Below are 16,018 nucleotides of genomic sequence, written 5' to 3'. Positions count from 1 at the left end.
AAAACTGTGTGTGGTTGATTTGTGGTGGAAAAAAAAAAACTTAATTGAAAAGGAAACTGCAGACAAAATGTCTTTAATCTTTTAGTTCATCACATGCAGACAAGCACAAACACCTCAGATGTACAGGATCAAACCCCCCAAAAAATCCTTGTGATCTGTTACAACGGACAGATTAGTAAAGACAGCTCAATGCAATACCTTTTCACTAACACAATCTTAGTAAATACATTTAAATGCTTCATATTTTAAATACTTTATTTATCTCTATTTGAAACAATGATTCACCTGCCACTAATGGAGCTTTCAAACTGTCTAATTCAACAATGAAAGTCATCAAAGAGTCTGATTTGTGACCTTTTTGCTATTAAAACTATGGAAACTGTTCTCAAAACATTTTTGTCAGTGTTCACACAGAGTTGCATGCTGCTCTCTACTCGCTTTTAGCTCTTCAGCAGCTTGTCCACTTGCATCACACCTCTAGAGAAAGCTGGAGATAAGAAGCTTTTAAGTGCGACTGTGAACTCTGCATATCAGGCAGAACAGTTTCCCATTGCGCTCAACAGAGACGTATGTGCTTGCCGTTATGTTCACACTTTGCTTTACACTTGTCTGTCCCTGCTATGATACTGAAGTCATTTAAGCCACTAACACAGGAGGGCCCCTTGCAAAAAAAAAACATGAATTTGTTCAGTTAGAAGGCCCTGTCTGGATGGTGGAGTAGAGATCCTCTGTGTGGTCCTTAGAGAAGTGAAGTCTGCTATAGTGATGGTCATCCTGCTCTGTTGGTTGAGCTGAGATGTTTTCATACATGAGATCAGGGTTTATCTGAGGAGACAAGACAAATAAAATGACTTTACATCATATTGCATTGAAAGGTTTGGCTGATTTTCCTATCAGAGTAGTGTTTAGTAGCAGTAGTATAGTAGCATATAGTAATATTTATGATGGGTTCATTCAATCTGTGCAACAAAAAAATTATTTTATTGAAGGTTTTCCGATTGTTTCGACATGATGGTGAACATCATGACTCGAATCCAGGAATTACAAAAAGCTGATATTGGCCTAATATATTGTACAGACATTGATGTACAGTAGCTACTGAATCTGGACTGCAGTAAAAGAATAATTGTCCAAGATTCCTAGTGTGTCAATGTATAATACAATAATTCTTTATTTTGCTTAACAGATACTTATGATAATTAATTGTGTATACTTAACAAACAAAAACCTGAGAGAAAGTATGGAACAGTTTAGCAGGAACATGACCAGGTGCAGGAGATGAGCAAAACTGAAGAGAAGGCTACAGGATCAGAAGGTTGTGATTCAAGTGAGACAGAAAAGAAGCTGAGAGGGATAAGTTTAAGCTGCTGTCCTGACTGGAAGTAAATGGTCATTCCTGTTGAAGAGAAGAAGGAGAGAAGAGGATTATATTTTTGTAATGTAGAAGAATTGTTCCAGTTCTTTTCTTTACCTGCTCCATGTTGTGATGTGATGTTTCAGTTCTTGGAGGCTGGCTGGATGTCCTCTTTTGCCTAGTTTGTGAAATGAGTGAATATAAAAATGAATAGGTGATGTCAGGTCAGTGTGTCAATGAATGTGTGAAAGTCATTGCTCTAAAACAGAGCACAGTGCTGCTCACCTAATCCAGCAGAAGACAGTGAGAGGTATTATAACCAGGAGAACAGCTCCGACTCCTGCAGCTGCTGCTGGTGTCCATTTTCCTGTTTTACTGTGGACAGTGAGAGTCTTTTCACGAGAGCTGATGGTATTGGGTTTAGTAGTTTCCTGCATGCTGACTGGGTCTAGAACCTTTTTTTTTTAGTAAAACAAGACCTGTAGTGAAGTAGTTTATAGTGCAGTAGTTAATTGATATAGTGACGTTACGTCTTCGTGCAACATGCAGCAGCAGTAAATTACATCATATTTTTGACAAAACGTCTGGTTCTGTAGGAATATGTTTCCTACGGAGCTGAAGTTTGTTGCCATGCTTCTGGGAACTGCAGTACACAATGTTCTTTTTCTGTTCTGAACTACAACAGACAGAAAAAATAACATGTACGCATCAAGTCATATAAAACATTCAGCAAAAGCAACTGAGTCTTCATTCTGCTATTTAACAGTTGAGAGTCAGTCCTCCAGAGGGCGCTATCCTCACAGCACATGATGGTCATTGAGACTTATTTAGAGTACTATGCTGCTGACTGAGGCATCCCCATGCAGCTTGTAGCAGTGTACAGCACTTTATATTCCCATCACAAAGTTGCAGAGTGAGAGCAGAGAGATGTGAAGCATTATGGTGTTTGTATTGAAGGAAACTTTACTCTAAGTATAATGTCTATGATATTTTAATACACTGCAGGTTAGAACATGTTGAGAGCAATATCAGTTTTATAAAAGCTTTTAAACAGTTACAGATACAAGTAAAATAATATAATAAAACATGAATAAGTCCCTAATAAAGCATTAAATGCTCCAATGAGCTGACACCTGATGAAACCATCCCACATGTCTTGCTTTACATTGGGGTCTGGAAGAGCCATTGATCAATTTACTTCAGACATAAGTTATCTGTACAGTAGGACAAGCTACTTAACCTGCCACTAATGTGGATTAAGAACTGTTTGATTTTGCCTTGACAGGACCAGTGAGGAACATTTGGGGGACTCCTGGAGGTCAAATGGTGGCGCAGAAGCCTTGGAATATGAAGAGTCTGGCTTATCAGGTAGAAATGTTCCCACAACGATCCACTGTGGTAGAGGCACTGATTAAAGATGAGTAAGTCCACTAAGTAGATCCTGAATCAGTTGTCTTGTTGGATCTAAAGCTGACAACAGCATAAGCAACATCCTCCTGTTCTTTGGGCTGAGGTGGTTGGACGGTGGAGTAAAGAGGATCTGTCTGGGTTCTGGAGAAATGAACGCTGCTATAGTGAAGTTCCTCCTGCTCTGCTGGTGGAGCTGAGATGTTTACATGCAAAGGACCAGGGTTTAGCTGATGAGGGGAAAAGACAAATTTTAGTTTTGGGGGGGTTTTTTTTCCATTGTCAAACACTCTATACTGAAAACTCGACAGATGAAATCTTGATAAAACTGAAAATAATTATGTATAGACCATCTAATTTTATTACAGTTTTTACAGTTATTAAATCAAATTAACTCTCATCATATCAGTAGTTAATGACAGGACTGATGCATATCCAACAAATAGCTGAATGACCTATTAATGTATTGGGTAACTAATGTAGTTGTCTAATTTTACATCCAACATTGGCAAACTGAAACCTTATCTAATGACACAACGTTTGAGAGGAAGCATTTTTACTTACTGCACTGTGCTCTCTGTATAAACAGGAACGAATTGTAAAGACGTTAAGTAAAAGTGAGAGCAATGTGTAGAGTTATTAAGAATTAAATATTGTGCAAGAACTTTGTTGACATGTTTGATCTTTACCTGCTCCATGTTGTCTGTTGCTCCAGTTGTAGGAGATTGATCTGAAGTCCTCTTTCTTCTGGTTTGTGAAGTGAAAGAATATTTAAATGAGCAAGCAAGTTCAAATTAATTGAATGTCATTGATCTTAAACAGAGCACAGTGTTGCTCACCTAATCCAGCAGAAGACAATGAGAGGTATTATAACCAGGAGAACAGCTCCGACTCCTGCAGCTGCTGCTGGTGTCCATTTTCCTGTTTTACTGTGGACAGTGAGAGTCTTTTCACGAGAGCTGATGTTGTTGTGGGTTTTGACAGCACAGGAGTAGTTTCCTGCATGCTGACTGCTGACTGGGTCTAGAACCAGGTGTTTGTTCTGGTTCTCTGGCAGGGTCAGAGGTCGACTGTTCAGGTACCAGATGTAGTTTGTGTTGTCAGTCAGAGGACAGCTGGTACTGCAGGTCAGTGTGACTCTCTGACCCTCTGTCACCACTGCAGAAGGAGTAAACTTCACTTCCAGACCTGAAAGATGGTGAGATTGGTCAGTCCTGAAAACTGAAACAAAACAGATTTAAAGGCCTCTAGCGGTGTGGTAGCGCAGTACAACTCTGTCACTTCACCCTCCCTTTCTAGACGCAAAGAAGAAACTACAGTGGCAGCGAAAACAACAACAAAATGTGAACACTGCTTTCTAGAGCCAGTGTTTGGTTTGTCTCTTCTGGACTACAATAGAAACATGGCAGTTCAACATGGTGGACTCCATGGAAGGCAACCCGTGGCGTCTGTGCATAAAAACGGCTCATTCTAATAAAACAACAATTTCTATATTCAATCCATTGTTGTGCACCAAAAAACCCAAAACTTTTTGAAGTGATCGAACAAATCTTGCTAGTTGTGTTCCACCTTTGCTACTGTGAGAGGACATCTTTTAATCAAAAGGAACAAAAAAAACAACAACTATTGACTGTGCTAATTTTTAAACCTGTAGGAAGAAGCATTTTCAGACTGCCCTTAGAAAAACTAAGTTTTAAGATCTCCATGAAATATCAACAAGAAAAAAAACACACAAAACCACTGTTTACAATGACACTGGTACCATGTGCATTGTATTCATTCTACAGAATTACCTGTGACTACCAAAGTCACTCCAGGAGAATCAGACTGTTTCCATTCTCCATTTTGTCGTTGGAGTCTGAATGTGTATTCTGCTGAGTCATTCTTCTCCAAGTTATTGATTCTCAGGATGTGTTGGTTCTTCATGTAGTCATAATACTCCACATGACCTGCAGGTTTAATCAGCTCTTTAACTTCTTTCTTCCCACTTCTTGTTATTTTAAACCAAGATTTAGAATGTGGCAGCTGGTTGTTGGGATAAGAATATTCACTTGAAATGTTCACTGAAGAGCCTTGTAGAGCACAAATTCTCCTGCTGATGTAATTCACAGTCCAGCAGTTCTGATCTTTGGTACCTGAAATATAGATAAAAGACAAACAGTATTTTTCTTAGGGTACATGTTGATGTTTGAATATAAATACTCACTGAATTATCAGCTAGTGCCTTTCGGTCTCAGTGTTTTTTAATTCAATCACTTCAGCCAATTTACAGAATGAAAAAAAAACACTTTTTTTCTTTTCCTGATATTAGGGACCATCAAAAATGGAAAATGATTGTGTGTTTTTCAGTTTTTGTCTTTAGAGAGATAAAGTAAGTCTATTTTGTTTCTATTTTGTGGATTTCCTCATTTCTTCACTGTCAGCATACACAGTAAGTCATAAGGGGACATCTAGTGGCCACAAGTCAACAACACAGTTTCATTAGTGATTTGATAGTCAGGAAAACAGGAAACACACACATTTTCTATTTCTAATGCACACAGAGAAAGAGTTATGAAATATCTACTTTTTCTACATAAACTGTACAGTGTTTGTGTTACTTTATACCCACAATCAGTCAGATATTTTATCTTGGCTTTCATGTGTTTAGAGTCATACTCTACAATACAACAGTTGTGGAATTGTTTACTCAACCAGATTTGTCCAATTTATACTTCCATCAACAGTTTTTTGGCAAGACAGTGCTCATGTTTTTTCTGAATGACTCTGATCCTACAGGGACATCTAGTGGCCACAAGTCATCAACACAGTTTCATTAGTGATGTGATAGTCAGGAATACAAGACACAAACTATTTTTCTATTTCTTAAGCCCACAGAGAAAGAGTGATGAAATATTTACTTTTATTTTATGTTGAATGAAAACATTTATTAAAAGGATGATACAAAAACTTTCTGTATTAAAAGAGTCATGAAATATTAACTGTGTTTTACCACTGCATTCATTATTTATACCTAGAATCATTCTTATTGCCTTTTATGTATTTAGAGTCATGAACCCAAAAGTCCTATAAGGTAAAAGAGAGATAGCACACAGTAGCCTTCCTTAAGATGTTCATACTCACAGACTTCAGCAGAGAGCAGATCCTCGAGGCCTTTTACAGCACAGGAGATGTTTTCAACAGAGGAAGGGGAATCTGACTGTTGACTCTCAGTCTTTATGTTTATGTATCCATCATGGTACCACCTATAGGCAGTCTGGGAGTCAGTCAGAGGACAGCTGGTGTGACAGGTCAGTGTGACATGGTTCTCTGCAGTCTTTTGAACATGTACTTCTGTTTGGAGTTAATAAATATAATATCATCAGTTATTGTAACATGTGGGTGTAATAATTAATTACATTAATTGTTGAATATAATTTCTCAAACCCTGGTTAGTACAAAAGAAGATAGGGCAAAGATATGACACTGAACAATAAGTGATCATTCTTACTCATTGCTTCTGTGAAAAAGACATTAGAGTTGTGAGGGTGAGAGGAATGTTTGTGTGTTTGTTTGTGGAGACTTAACCTCTGGGATATGTGATGGAGCAGGGCTCATCCTCTGATGTCTGCTTATAAGAACACATTCTCCCTTTAGCATAAGTCACAGTAAAGCAGGTTGATGTGATAGAATCTGGACAAAAGGAAATGCTTTCAGTTTTGGTCAATTTAGTAAATTCCTCATTGTATTTCAAAAGCTTTATTGAAGGTTGAAGTGCCTGATGAATAAAATTCTTCATGAAAGTATAAAGAGGTTTTGTCACATGATAAGAAGCTAAACGTTGTCACTCACCCACTGAGACTTCAGGGGCTCTGAGATCCTCGTAGCCTTTGATAGCACAGGAGTATCTGACTGCTTCCTCACTGCTGACCAGCTGTTGGTACCAGGGAGACCAGTCCTGATAGAGAAACTCTCCGTTCTTGTACCAGATGTAGGCTGCAGGGGTTTCAGTCAGAGGACAGCTGGTGCTACACATCAGTGTTACTGTCTGTCCCTCTGTGGCAGGAATCACCTTTACCTGCAGGTCTGAGAAAATGGAAAATGAAATGAGATTTCATATATATGTTGTTAAATTCTTAAAATATTGATTATTAATAATAAAAATTATTGACAACTAACTGTCAGTTTACCTGAAACAATGAGCTGAATTTTATTGTCCCAGCAGAGTTGTGGTTGGTCAGTATTCTCTCTGCAGCAGTAAAAGTTTGCATCACTCTCTCTCAGGTCATTGATTGTTAGAGCTGGATGATTTTCTTCAGGCTCGTACGTAATACGATTTCCATCTACAGAGAGTTCATTCTGAACAAGTGTAGATCCATTCCAGTGTGCAGTGTACCATTTCATGCTTGAAGTGGGATGTTTAGCTGAGCAGAGCAGATCCACTGATGAACCTTTTAAGGCACAGATGCTGTTTGTTTGTCCCTGAACACCTTTAACAGAATATTTTATTAGCAAACATCTGGACAGATTTGTACTTCTGTTGACATTCTTCTCTATACTAATCACTAACTGATAATACTGTCTCATGCTGTAATGCATCTAAAGTATCTCCCTTTAATTTATCGACAAATTAACTCCTACAGCACTGTACACTACTGAAAAACCTTCAATTTCTTTTCCAGGTCACAATTAATTAGTATTATATAAGAAAGAATAAACAGTCATTCATACCTGAGATGTACAGGATAAAACCCATAAACACACATCCAGCTTCTGCCAACAACATGGCTGTCGTAGTCTTCAGCTTCCAATCAGAAAGTTGATTTTATAATTTAATGACCTTATTACAACTGCTGTGTTAATGAAAACTCATAAAACATAAATAATTTAAATGAAAGGTCAAAATCAACAGCAGTCTTCTTACAGAGACAGAGTGGACTGTTGGTCAGTGTGAGGGTGACTGATAGACAAACTGCATGCATGTCTGGCACCTAAACTTCACTTCCTTCCTCATTATTATTCTCAGTAAAACAAGACCTGTAGTGAAGTAGTTTATGTGGTGCAGTAGTTATTTGAAAACGATGAATTTCCCTTCAGAGTAATGTTTCTCTCACTCCCTGATTATTATATCAAAAGTATTTTATCAGTTTTTATATAGTGACAGTGTGTCTTCATGCAACATGCAGCAATCGAAAATTGCATCATATTTATAACAAAGTATTGAATGAAAAGTTAAATTGTTATGTTGGTTTGTGGTCTAAAAGAAAACAAAATCATTGACTGTATTGTTATTTTTTCATTTTGTTTAAAAAAGCTTTATTGGAGAGAAAGCTACAGATAAAATGTCTATAATCTTTCAGTTCACCACATCACATGCAGAGCAACATGTATGTTTCATATATGGAAAGATTTTACAAATACTTTTTTATTATTTTATTCACTGCTGCAAGTCATCCAGAAAGTAACAGAACATTAAACACACTAGAAACAGTGACCAATTGCTGCAATGAGCTTTTCTGGCTCTTCTCTTCAAGTTTGTCGCCATGCTTCTGCTTGTGAATCTCAGTACTGTTATGAAACTTGTCGTCCACATTAGAGTGAACTGAAAGGGTGCTGAAGGTCAGAAGTCTTGAAGAGTGACAGTGAACTCTGGTATTTCAGGCAGAAAAGATTTCCCTTTGCGTTCAACAGAGAAATATGTGCTCACCTTTGTATTTGCACTTGTCTGTTACTGCTATTATATTGAAGTTATTACAGTCACTAAAACTAACAGGGAAAATAACATGACAATAAACATTTGTGTTTTTTATACCATAATTTAGACTGTGGCAGCTGCTGGTGGGGATAAGAATATTCACTTAAAATGTTCACTGCAGAGCCTTGTAGAGCACAGATTCTCCTGCTGACATATTTCAAGACCCAGCAGGTCTTATCTTCAGTACCTGAAATATAAATAAAATATACGTTTTTTTTAGGATAAATGATGTTCTATAATGTTTTAGATTGAATTGAATAATTGAATAAAAATATTTATTCATTTAATGTAGATTTGTGACACCAATATTCCTTAAGTTAAAACTGACCACACAGTACTTACATTAATGTGCTCAGCCTCGTGGCCTTTTACAGCACAGGAGAAGCTGTTATCAGAGGAGGGGGAACTGTTGACTCTCAGTGTATCTGTATTAGTGTCCATCATGGTACCACCGATTGGCAGTTTAGGAGTCAGTCAGAGTCCAGCTGGTTAGACAAGTCAGTTTGACATAGCTCTCTGCGGGAGTCTTTTGAACATATACCTCTGTGGGGAGAATGTACCTTCATCAGTTGATATAACATCTTAAAGTGCATAACGGGCGGCTGTGGCTCAGAGGCAGAGCGGGTCGTTCCCCGGCTCCTGGTGCCACATGTCAAAGTATCCTTGAGCAAGATACTGAACCCCAAATTGCTCCCGATGCCGTGCATCGGTGTGTGAATGTGTATGAATGTTAGTTTCTGTTCGATGGACTTTGCCATCACTGCGTGAATGTGTGTGAAAGAGTGAATGTGGCACGTAGTGTAAAACCGCTTTGAGTGGTCGGAAGACTAGAAAGGCGCTATACAAGTACAGGTCCATTTACCATTTACCATTACATAATTAATTAATTACAGGAATTGTTGAGTATAAACTCTCAAACTCTGGTTAGTACCCTGAAACCATGAAACCCTGAACTCACTGTGCCAATGAGGATGTAAGAATTGATTTGTTTTTCAAGAAAGCAAATATATGACACTGTGAACAGTTTAAATAAATGATAAATTAACTCACTTTAAAGGCATTAGAGGCATGAGGGTGAGATGAGTCTTCAGGCTGGGACTAACCCTTGAACGTGAGAAAACTGGAGCAAATTGGATAATGAACTTGTGGATAAACAACTTCCTGTTTCACAGCAAAAAATTCAACAAATGGCATGTCCATTTGAGAACTTTAGATCACACTAAGCCGATCAATGCTCTAGGAGGAGGTTGTTCATGTACAGTGCCTTTAAATAGCCAAAAATGACCACTAAATTAAAACTGGCCCACTTCCTGTTGGGTTGGTAAAAGTGCTCAGTGGTGCAGAGAAAGCGACCCATTTGATTGAGCAACTAATAAAACATCAGTTGTGCTAAATATCAACACTTCCTGACCTATTAACCCAGACTTTACAAGATTTGTTGGCCCCCATTAAAACATCACTAACAATATTCATTCAACAGATAGCAACTGAAGTACACAATGTTCTTTTTCTGTTTTGAGCTTAAACAGACACAAAAAATAACATGTACGCATCAGGTCATATAAAACATTCAGTAAAAGTAACAGAGTCCTCATTCTGCTCTGTAACAGTAACAGTAAGAGTCCGTCCTCCAGAGGGCGCTATCGTCACAGCACATGATGGTCGTTGAGTACTATGCTGCTATTTTCATGACAAGGTCGCAGTGTGAGAGCAGATAAATGTGAAGCATTACGGTGTTTGTATTGCGCAGAAGCCTTGGAATGTGAAAAGTCTAGCTTTTCAGGCAGAAACGTTCCCACAACACACCACTGTGGTTGTAGCACTGATTGAGATGAGTAAGTCCACTAAGTAAATCCTGAATCAGTTGTCTTGTTGGATCTAAAGATGACAGCAGCATAAGCAACATCCTCCTGTTCCTTGGGCTGACGTGGTTGGACGGTGGAGTAAAGAGGATCTGTCTGGGTCTTGGAGAAGTGGACTCTGCTATAGTGAAGTTCCTCCTGCTCTGCTGGTGGAGCTGAGATGTTTACATACAAAGGACCAGGATTTAGCTGATGAGGGGAAAAGACAATCAGACATCAGAGCCACTCCTCATCACATCATCTTCAGTCTCTAGTCTTTAATCTTCCTCCTTCGTCACCACCACCAGTGTCTAGACTCCATCGGGGGTCTACTACTATACTATTCACTGCTACACACCCCCTCTTTGAATATGACATCGTCAAGATGGGGTCTAATTACCAAAGACTTTTTACAATTCTCATCTGTTGTATCAAAAAAATAAATATATATATATATAGATAGATAGATACATACAGATATTGATATATGGATCTAAGTAGATGTCGATATAGATATAGATATATCTTCACTCAGAATGGGGTCTGTCCTGATTGAAATCCTATGGTCCTGTTATTTTACATTAAATATTGTGCAAGAACTTTGTTGAAATGTTTGATCTTTACCTGCTCCATGTTGTCCGTTGCTCCAGTTGTAGGAGATTGATCTGAAGTCCTCTTTCTTCTAGTTTGTGAAATGAAAGAATATTTAAATGAGCAAGCAAGTTCAGATTAATTTATTGTCATTAATCTTCAACAGAGCACAGTGTTGCTCACCTAATCCAGCAGAAGACAGTGAGAGGTATTATAACCAGGAGAACAGCTCCGACTCCTGCAGCTGCTGCTGATGTCCATTTTCCTGTTTTACTGTGGACAGTGAGAGTCTTTTCACGAGAGCTGATGTTGTTGTGGGTTTTGACAGCACAGGAGTAGTTTCCTGCATGCTGACTGCTGACTGGGTCTAGAACCAGGTGTTTGTTCTGGTTCTCTGGCAGGGTCAGAGGTCGACTGTTCAGGTACCAGATGTAGTTTGTGTTGTCAGTCAGAGGACAGCTGGTACTGCAGGTCAGTGTGACTGTCTGACCCTCTGTCACCACTGCAGAAGGAGTAAACTTCACTTTCAGACCTGAAAGATGGTTAGATTGGTCAGTAAATGTAGAAGAGTATCTCACAAGTCACAATATTTCCTGAAAGATGATTTAATATATCAGTAAATGTACCCAAACATAAAGGAGAAGTACTTATTATTGAACAAAACAATATGTTTTCTGTTATGCCACATTGAGGGGTAATTAAAGCAAATCAGTTAAATTTAGCCAACTAAAGATACATTATCACCTGTAAGTGGAGCTGAAGCAAAGACTTTTCATGTTTAAATTCCAACAAGAAAAAACACACACAAATGTTTACAATGACACTGGTACCATGTGCATTATATTCATTCTGCAGAATTACCTGTGACAACCAAAGTCACTCCAGGAGAATCAGACTGTTTCCATCCTCCATTTTGTTGTTGGAGTCTGAATGTGTATTCTGCTGAGTCATTCTTCTTCAGGTTATTGATTCTCAGGATGTGGTGATTCTTCATGTTGTCATAATACTCCACATGACCTGCAGGTTTAATCAGCTCTTTAACTTCTTGCTTCCCACTTCTTGTTATTTTAAACCAAGATTTAGACTGTGGCAGCTGGTGGTAGGGATAAGAATATTCACTTGAAATGTTCACTGAAGAGCCTTGTAGAGCACAGATTCTCCTACTGATGTAATTCACAATCCAGCAGTTGTTATCTCCAGCACCTGGAATATATAAACAGTAGTTTTTTTAGGATGAATGTTGAAGGTTTGATATCATTACTCATTGAATAATCAACAACTGTGTCTCAGTGTTTTTAGTTCATTAACTTCAGTCAATTTACAATATTGCAAAAAAAACAAAAAAACAAAATAGATTTTTTTTTTCTTTTCCAGATATTTGTGAAATCAAAAATGGAAACTATATATATTTTTTCTATTTTGTGGACTTCCTATCTCTGTGAGCTTATGCATCACGCCATAAACTGCTGAACCCATGTAATGAGTGGATGTGTGGATGTGTTTTTTCCAATTTCTAGTTTTATGAAACTTTTTTGTCAAGACAAAGCTCCTGCCTGTCCCAACTGACTCTACAAGGACATCTAATGGCTACAAGTCATCAACACAGTTTTAATTCAGGAAAACACATTGCACTTTTTTCTACTTCTACTCCCACAGAAAACAGGGTTATGAAACATTGAGTTTTTTTTTTTTATCGAATTGAATAATTTAATGAAAGGATTCACCCAATTAATGTAGATTTGTGACACCAAAGTTCCATAAGTTAAAACGACCACACAGTACGTTAATGTGTTCATACTCACAGACTTCAGCAGAGTGCAGATCCTCGAGGCCTTTTACAGCACAGGAGAAGCTTTGAACGGAGGAATGGGAAACTGACAACTGTTGACTGTCAATGTATCTGTATAAGTATCCATCTCTGTACCACCTATAGGCAGTTTGGGAGACAGTCAGAGGACAGCTGGTGCGACAGGTCAGTTTGACATAGGTCCATTCAGGAGTCTTTTGAACTTGTACTTCTGTTAGGAGAAAATGAATATACACTGAACAAAATTATAAACGCAACACTTTTGTTTTTGCCCCCATTCATCATGAGCTGAACTCAAAGATCTCAGACTTTCTCTATGTACACAAAAGGCAAATATTGTTCACAAATCTGTCAAAATCTGTGTTAGTGAGTACTTCTCCTTTGCCGAGATAATCCATCCACCTCACAGGTGTGGCATATCAAGATGCTGATCAGACAGCATAGATATTGCACAGGTGTGCCTTAGGCTGGCCACAATAAAAGGCCACTCGAAAATGTGCAGTTCCATCACACAGCACAATGCCACAGATGTCGCAAGTTTTGAGGGAAAGTGCAATTGGCATGCTGATTGCAAGAATGTCCACCAGAGCTGTTGCTCGTGAATTGAATGTTCATTTCTCTACCATCAGCCATCTCCAAAGGCTTTTCAGAGAATTTGGCAGTACATCCAACCGGCCTCACAACAACAGACCACGTGTAACCACACCAGCCCAGGACCTCCACATCCAGCATCTTCACCTCCAAGATCATCTGAGACCAGCCACCCGGACAGCTGCTGCAACAATCAGTTTGCATAACCAATGAATTTCTGCACAAACTGTCAGTGAACAATATTTGAGAAAAATAGGCCTTTTGTGTACATAAAGAAAGTCTTAGATCTTTGAGTTCAGCTCATGATGAATGGGGGCAAAAACAAAAGTGTTGCGTTTATAATTTTATTGTAACATGTTTCAGTGGATAACTTAATCAATAAATTACATGAATTGTTTATTATATACTCTCAAACCCTGGTTAGCACAAAAGCAATTATACAATTGTAATATCAATTAAAATAATACACTGTGCCAATGAGTAAGTCAAAACAGATTTGTTTTTCAAGAAAGCAATGATATGACAGTGTGAACAGTTAAAATACATTTTATTATTATTGATTTTACCAAAAAGTCCCATTGTGACAAAACATCTCTCACCAGAGACACCAGGTCGAGGTAGCAGGTGTATAAAACCACAACATATTAAGATACAACATGTATACCATGATATAAAAAAGAAATCCACAATAACACAGAAGAACAACTATTCCAACACAAAGACCTAAAAAACAACCACATGCATCCATTACCGAATTTTTCATGATGCGCTTCCATTCAATTGATATAACTGTGTCTAATTTTAGATCATCAAATGATTCTGTGAAAAATTAACATTAAAAGCATTAGAAGTGTGTGGGTGAGAGGATTGTTTGTGTGTTTATTTGTGGAAACTTAACCTCTGGGATATGTGATGGAGCAGGGCTCATCCTCTGATGTCTGCTTATAAGAACACATTCTCCCTTTAGCATAGGTCACAGTAAAGCAGGTTGATGTGACAGAATCTGGACAAAAAGAAATGTGAAACATTTAGACTGGTGTACACAGTCACAGTACTTCATAAGCTTTATAATTTAAGGTTCCAGTGCCTGGTAATAACATCATTCATGAAAGTATAAAGAGGTTTTGTCACATGATAAGAAGCTAAACATTATCACTCACCCACTGAGACTTCAGGGGCTCTGAGATCCTCGTAGCCTTTGATAGCACAGGAGTATCTGACTGCTTCCTCACTGCTGACCAGCTGTTGGTACCAGGGAGACCAGTCCTGATAGAGAAACTCTCCGTTCTTGTACCAGATGTAGGCTGCAGGGGTTTCAGTCAGAGGACAGCTGGTGCTACACATCAGTGTTACTGTCTGTCCCTCTGTGGCAGGAATCACCTTTACCTGCAGGTCTGAGATGATGGTGAGTAAAATAAGAATTAATATACTGATTTAATTCTTTAAGTTATTAATTACTGACAGCCATTGTACCTGTAACACGGAGTTGAATTTTATAGACCCAGCAGTGTTGTGGTCGATCAGTATTGTCTCTGCAGCAGTAAAAGTTTGCATCACTCTCTCTCAGATCATTGATTGTTAGAGTTGGATGACTTTCTTCAGGCTTGTACATTACACGATTTCCATCTGCAGAGAGTTCATTCTGTACAGATCCATTCCAGTGTACAGTGTACCATTTCATGCTTGAAGTGGGATGTTCAGCTGAGCAGGGCAGATTCACTGATGAACCTTTTAAGGCACAGATGCTGTTTGTTTGTCCCTGAACACCTTTAACAGAAAATCAAGACAGCACTTATGCTGGTATAGAATAGTTTATGGGCATTATTGTTACACATAAACAATCATTTTACAGGATTATTCATCAGATTTACAGGATGAAACCCATAAACACACATCCACATCTTTTAAAACATGGCTGTTGTAGTTCTTTGGATCCTAATGAGAACATTTTTGTATTGGCCTCATCACCACTGCATTCAAAAAATCAAAAAACCTAACCAGTGGTTAAAATCAACAGCAGCTGGCTTCCAACCTAAATGCTAAAGATGTAGTGTTGTTCAGTGTGAGGGCGGTTGACAGATGTTATGCAGCTTTCTTTCGAAAGAAACCACACTGAAGATTTCATATTCTATAGCACTTATATGATGCAATATTTTATCAGGAAAACCCAGTTTTAACTGCACAATATCAATTCTTTACTCTGTCTTTTAGAGTTATCATATTGTTAATTTTCATTATAAGAAAGCATAAACAGTTACTCCTACCTGAGATGTACAAGATGAAACCCACAAGCACACATCCAGCCTCTGCCAAAAACATGACTGTTAAGGTCTTTAAATTCTTAACAGCTGAATATATAAAAGCTCATCCAAAAAAGATGTCAGTCATTGGTGAAATCCAAAAGCAGTTCACTTTTACATAATGAAGGCTAATGACGACAGAATGGACTGTATTTGAGTGTTTAACACAGCATGCAAACAGCAAACTTCCTTCCTCTTATTATTTTAGTCACACTTCCTCATCCTCAGCCAAAATGGTTAAAATGTACTGGCCTTCATCAAAATGCAGCAGAATCAGGTGAACAGTTTTCTCTCTCCAGTACACCAGCGCTTAAACAGACGTATACAGAAAATAAATACATGTGTGCATCAACTGATATATATAATATGAAGTAGGAGCAGAAGACTCCTCAT

The 16,018-nt window shown here is 38.2% G+C and overlaps 2 protein-coding genes across 6 annotated transcripts in view; both read right to left on the bottom strand.

Annotated features, from left to right (window-relative positions):
- LOC127354554 (uncharacterized) overlaps window positions 1-7,705 on the bottom strand; it is a 50,830-nt gene extending 43,125 nt beyond the window's left edge. Inside the window, exons 1-2 of the mRNA XM_051384522.1 lie at window positions 7,472-7,705; window positions 6,931-7,230 (exon numbers count right to left, since the gene is read on the bottom strand). Coding sequence (XP_051240482.1) covers window positions 6,931-7,230; window positions 7,472-7,526 — 355 coding nt within the window. The 5' untranslated portion in view covers window positions 7,527-7,705. The remainder of the gene's footprint in view (window positions 1-6,930; window positions 7,231-7,471) is intronic.
- Window positions 7,706-8,158: 453 nt separating this feature from the next.
- LOC127354555 (sialoadhesin-like) lies at window positions 8,159-15,802 on the bottom strand. Of its 5 annotated transcripts, none has more exons than XR_007881580.1 (10): window positions 15,590-15,802; window positions 14,799-15,092; window positions 14,486-14,719; window positions 14,224-14,328; window positions 12,730-12,945; window positions 11,789-12,130; window positions 11,111-11,459; window positions 10,961-11,018; window positions 8,838-10,546; window positions 8,159-8,682 (listed from the first exon to the last, which is right to left on the bottom strand). XR_007881580.1 is itself a non-coding variant. In XM_051384523.1 (9 exons), the coding sequence occupies exons 1-9, from the start codon at window positions 15,642-15,644 to the stop codon at window positions 10,340-10,342; spliced, it is 1,860 nt and encodes a 619-aa protein (XP_051240483.1). In that variant the 5' UTR covers window positions 15,645-15,802; the 3' UTR covers window positions 8,159-10,339. The 5 variants fall into 5 exon arrangements, 3 of the variants coding, with proteins under 3 accessions (XP_051240483.1, XP_051240484.1, XP_051240485.1); XR_007881581.1 differs by having other exon boundaries at window positions 8,159-9,038; window positions 9,546-10,546; XM_051384523.1 differs by having other exon boundaries at window positions 8,159-10,546.
- Between the last annotated feature and the right edge of the window lie 216 nt (window positions 15,803-16,018).

The sequence above is a fragment of the Dicentrarchus labrax genome, unplaced genomic scaffold (assembly GCF_905237075.1).
Source record: "Dicentrarchus labrax unplaced genomic scaffold, dlabrax2021, whole genome shotgun sequence".
In the NCBI taxonomy this organism is placed as follows: Eukaryota; Metazoa; Chordata; class Actinopteri; family Moronidae; genus Dicentrarchus; species Dicentrarchus labrax.
The sequence above is the reverse complement of the archived record's forward strand: the minus strand, read 5'-3'. Positions and strand labels throughout refer to the sequence as shown.

What these genes read in the sequence shown, in the direction of transcription:
- LOC127354555 (XM_051384523.1), bottom strand. Translation starts at nt 15,644, where the DNA reads ATGTTTTTGGCAGAGGCTGGATGTGTGCTTGTGGGTTTCATCTTGTAC. An exon ending in AGCCCCTGAAGTCTCAGTGG is followed by an intron (nt 14,329 to 14,485) that starts GTGAGTGATAAT and finishes CTTTTTGTCCAG; the next exon opens with ATTCTGTCACATCAACCTGC. An exon ending in TCTGCACTCTGCTGAAGTCT is followed by an intron (nt 12,131 to 12,729) that starts GTGAGTATGAAC and finishes TATATATTCCAG; the next exon opens with GTGCTGGAGATAACAACTGC.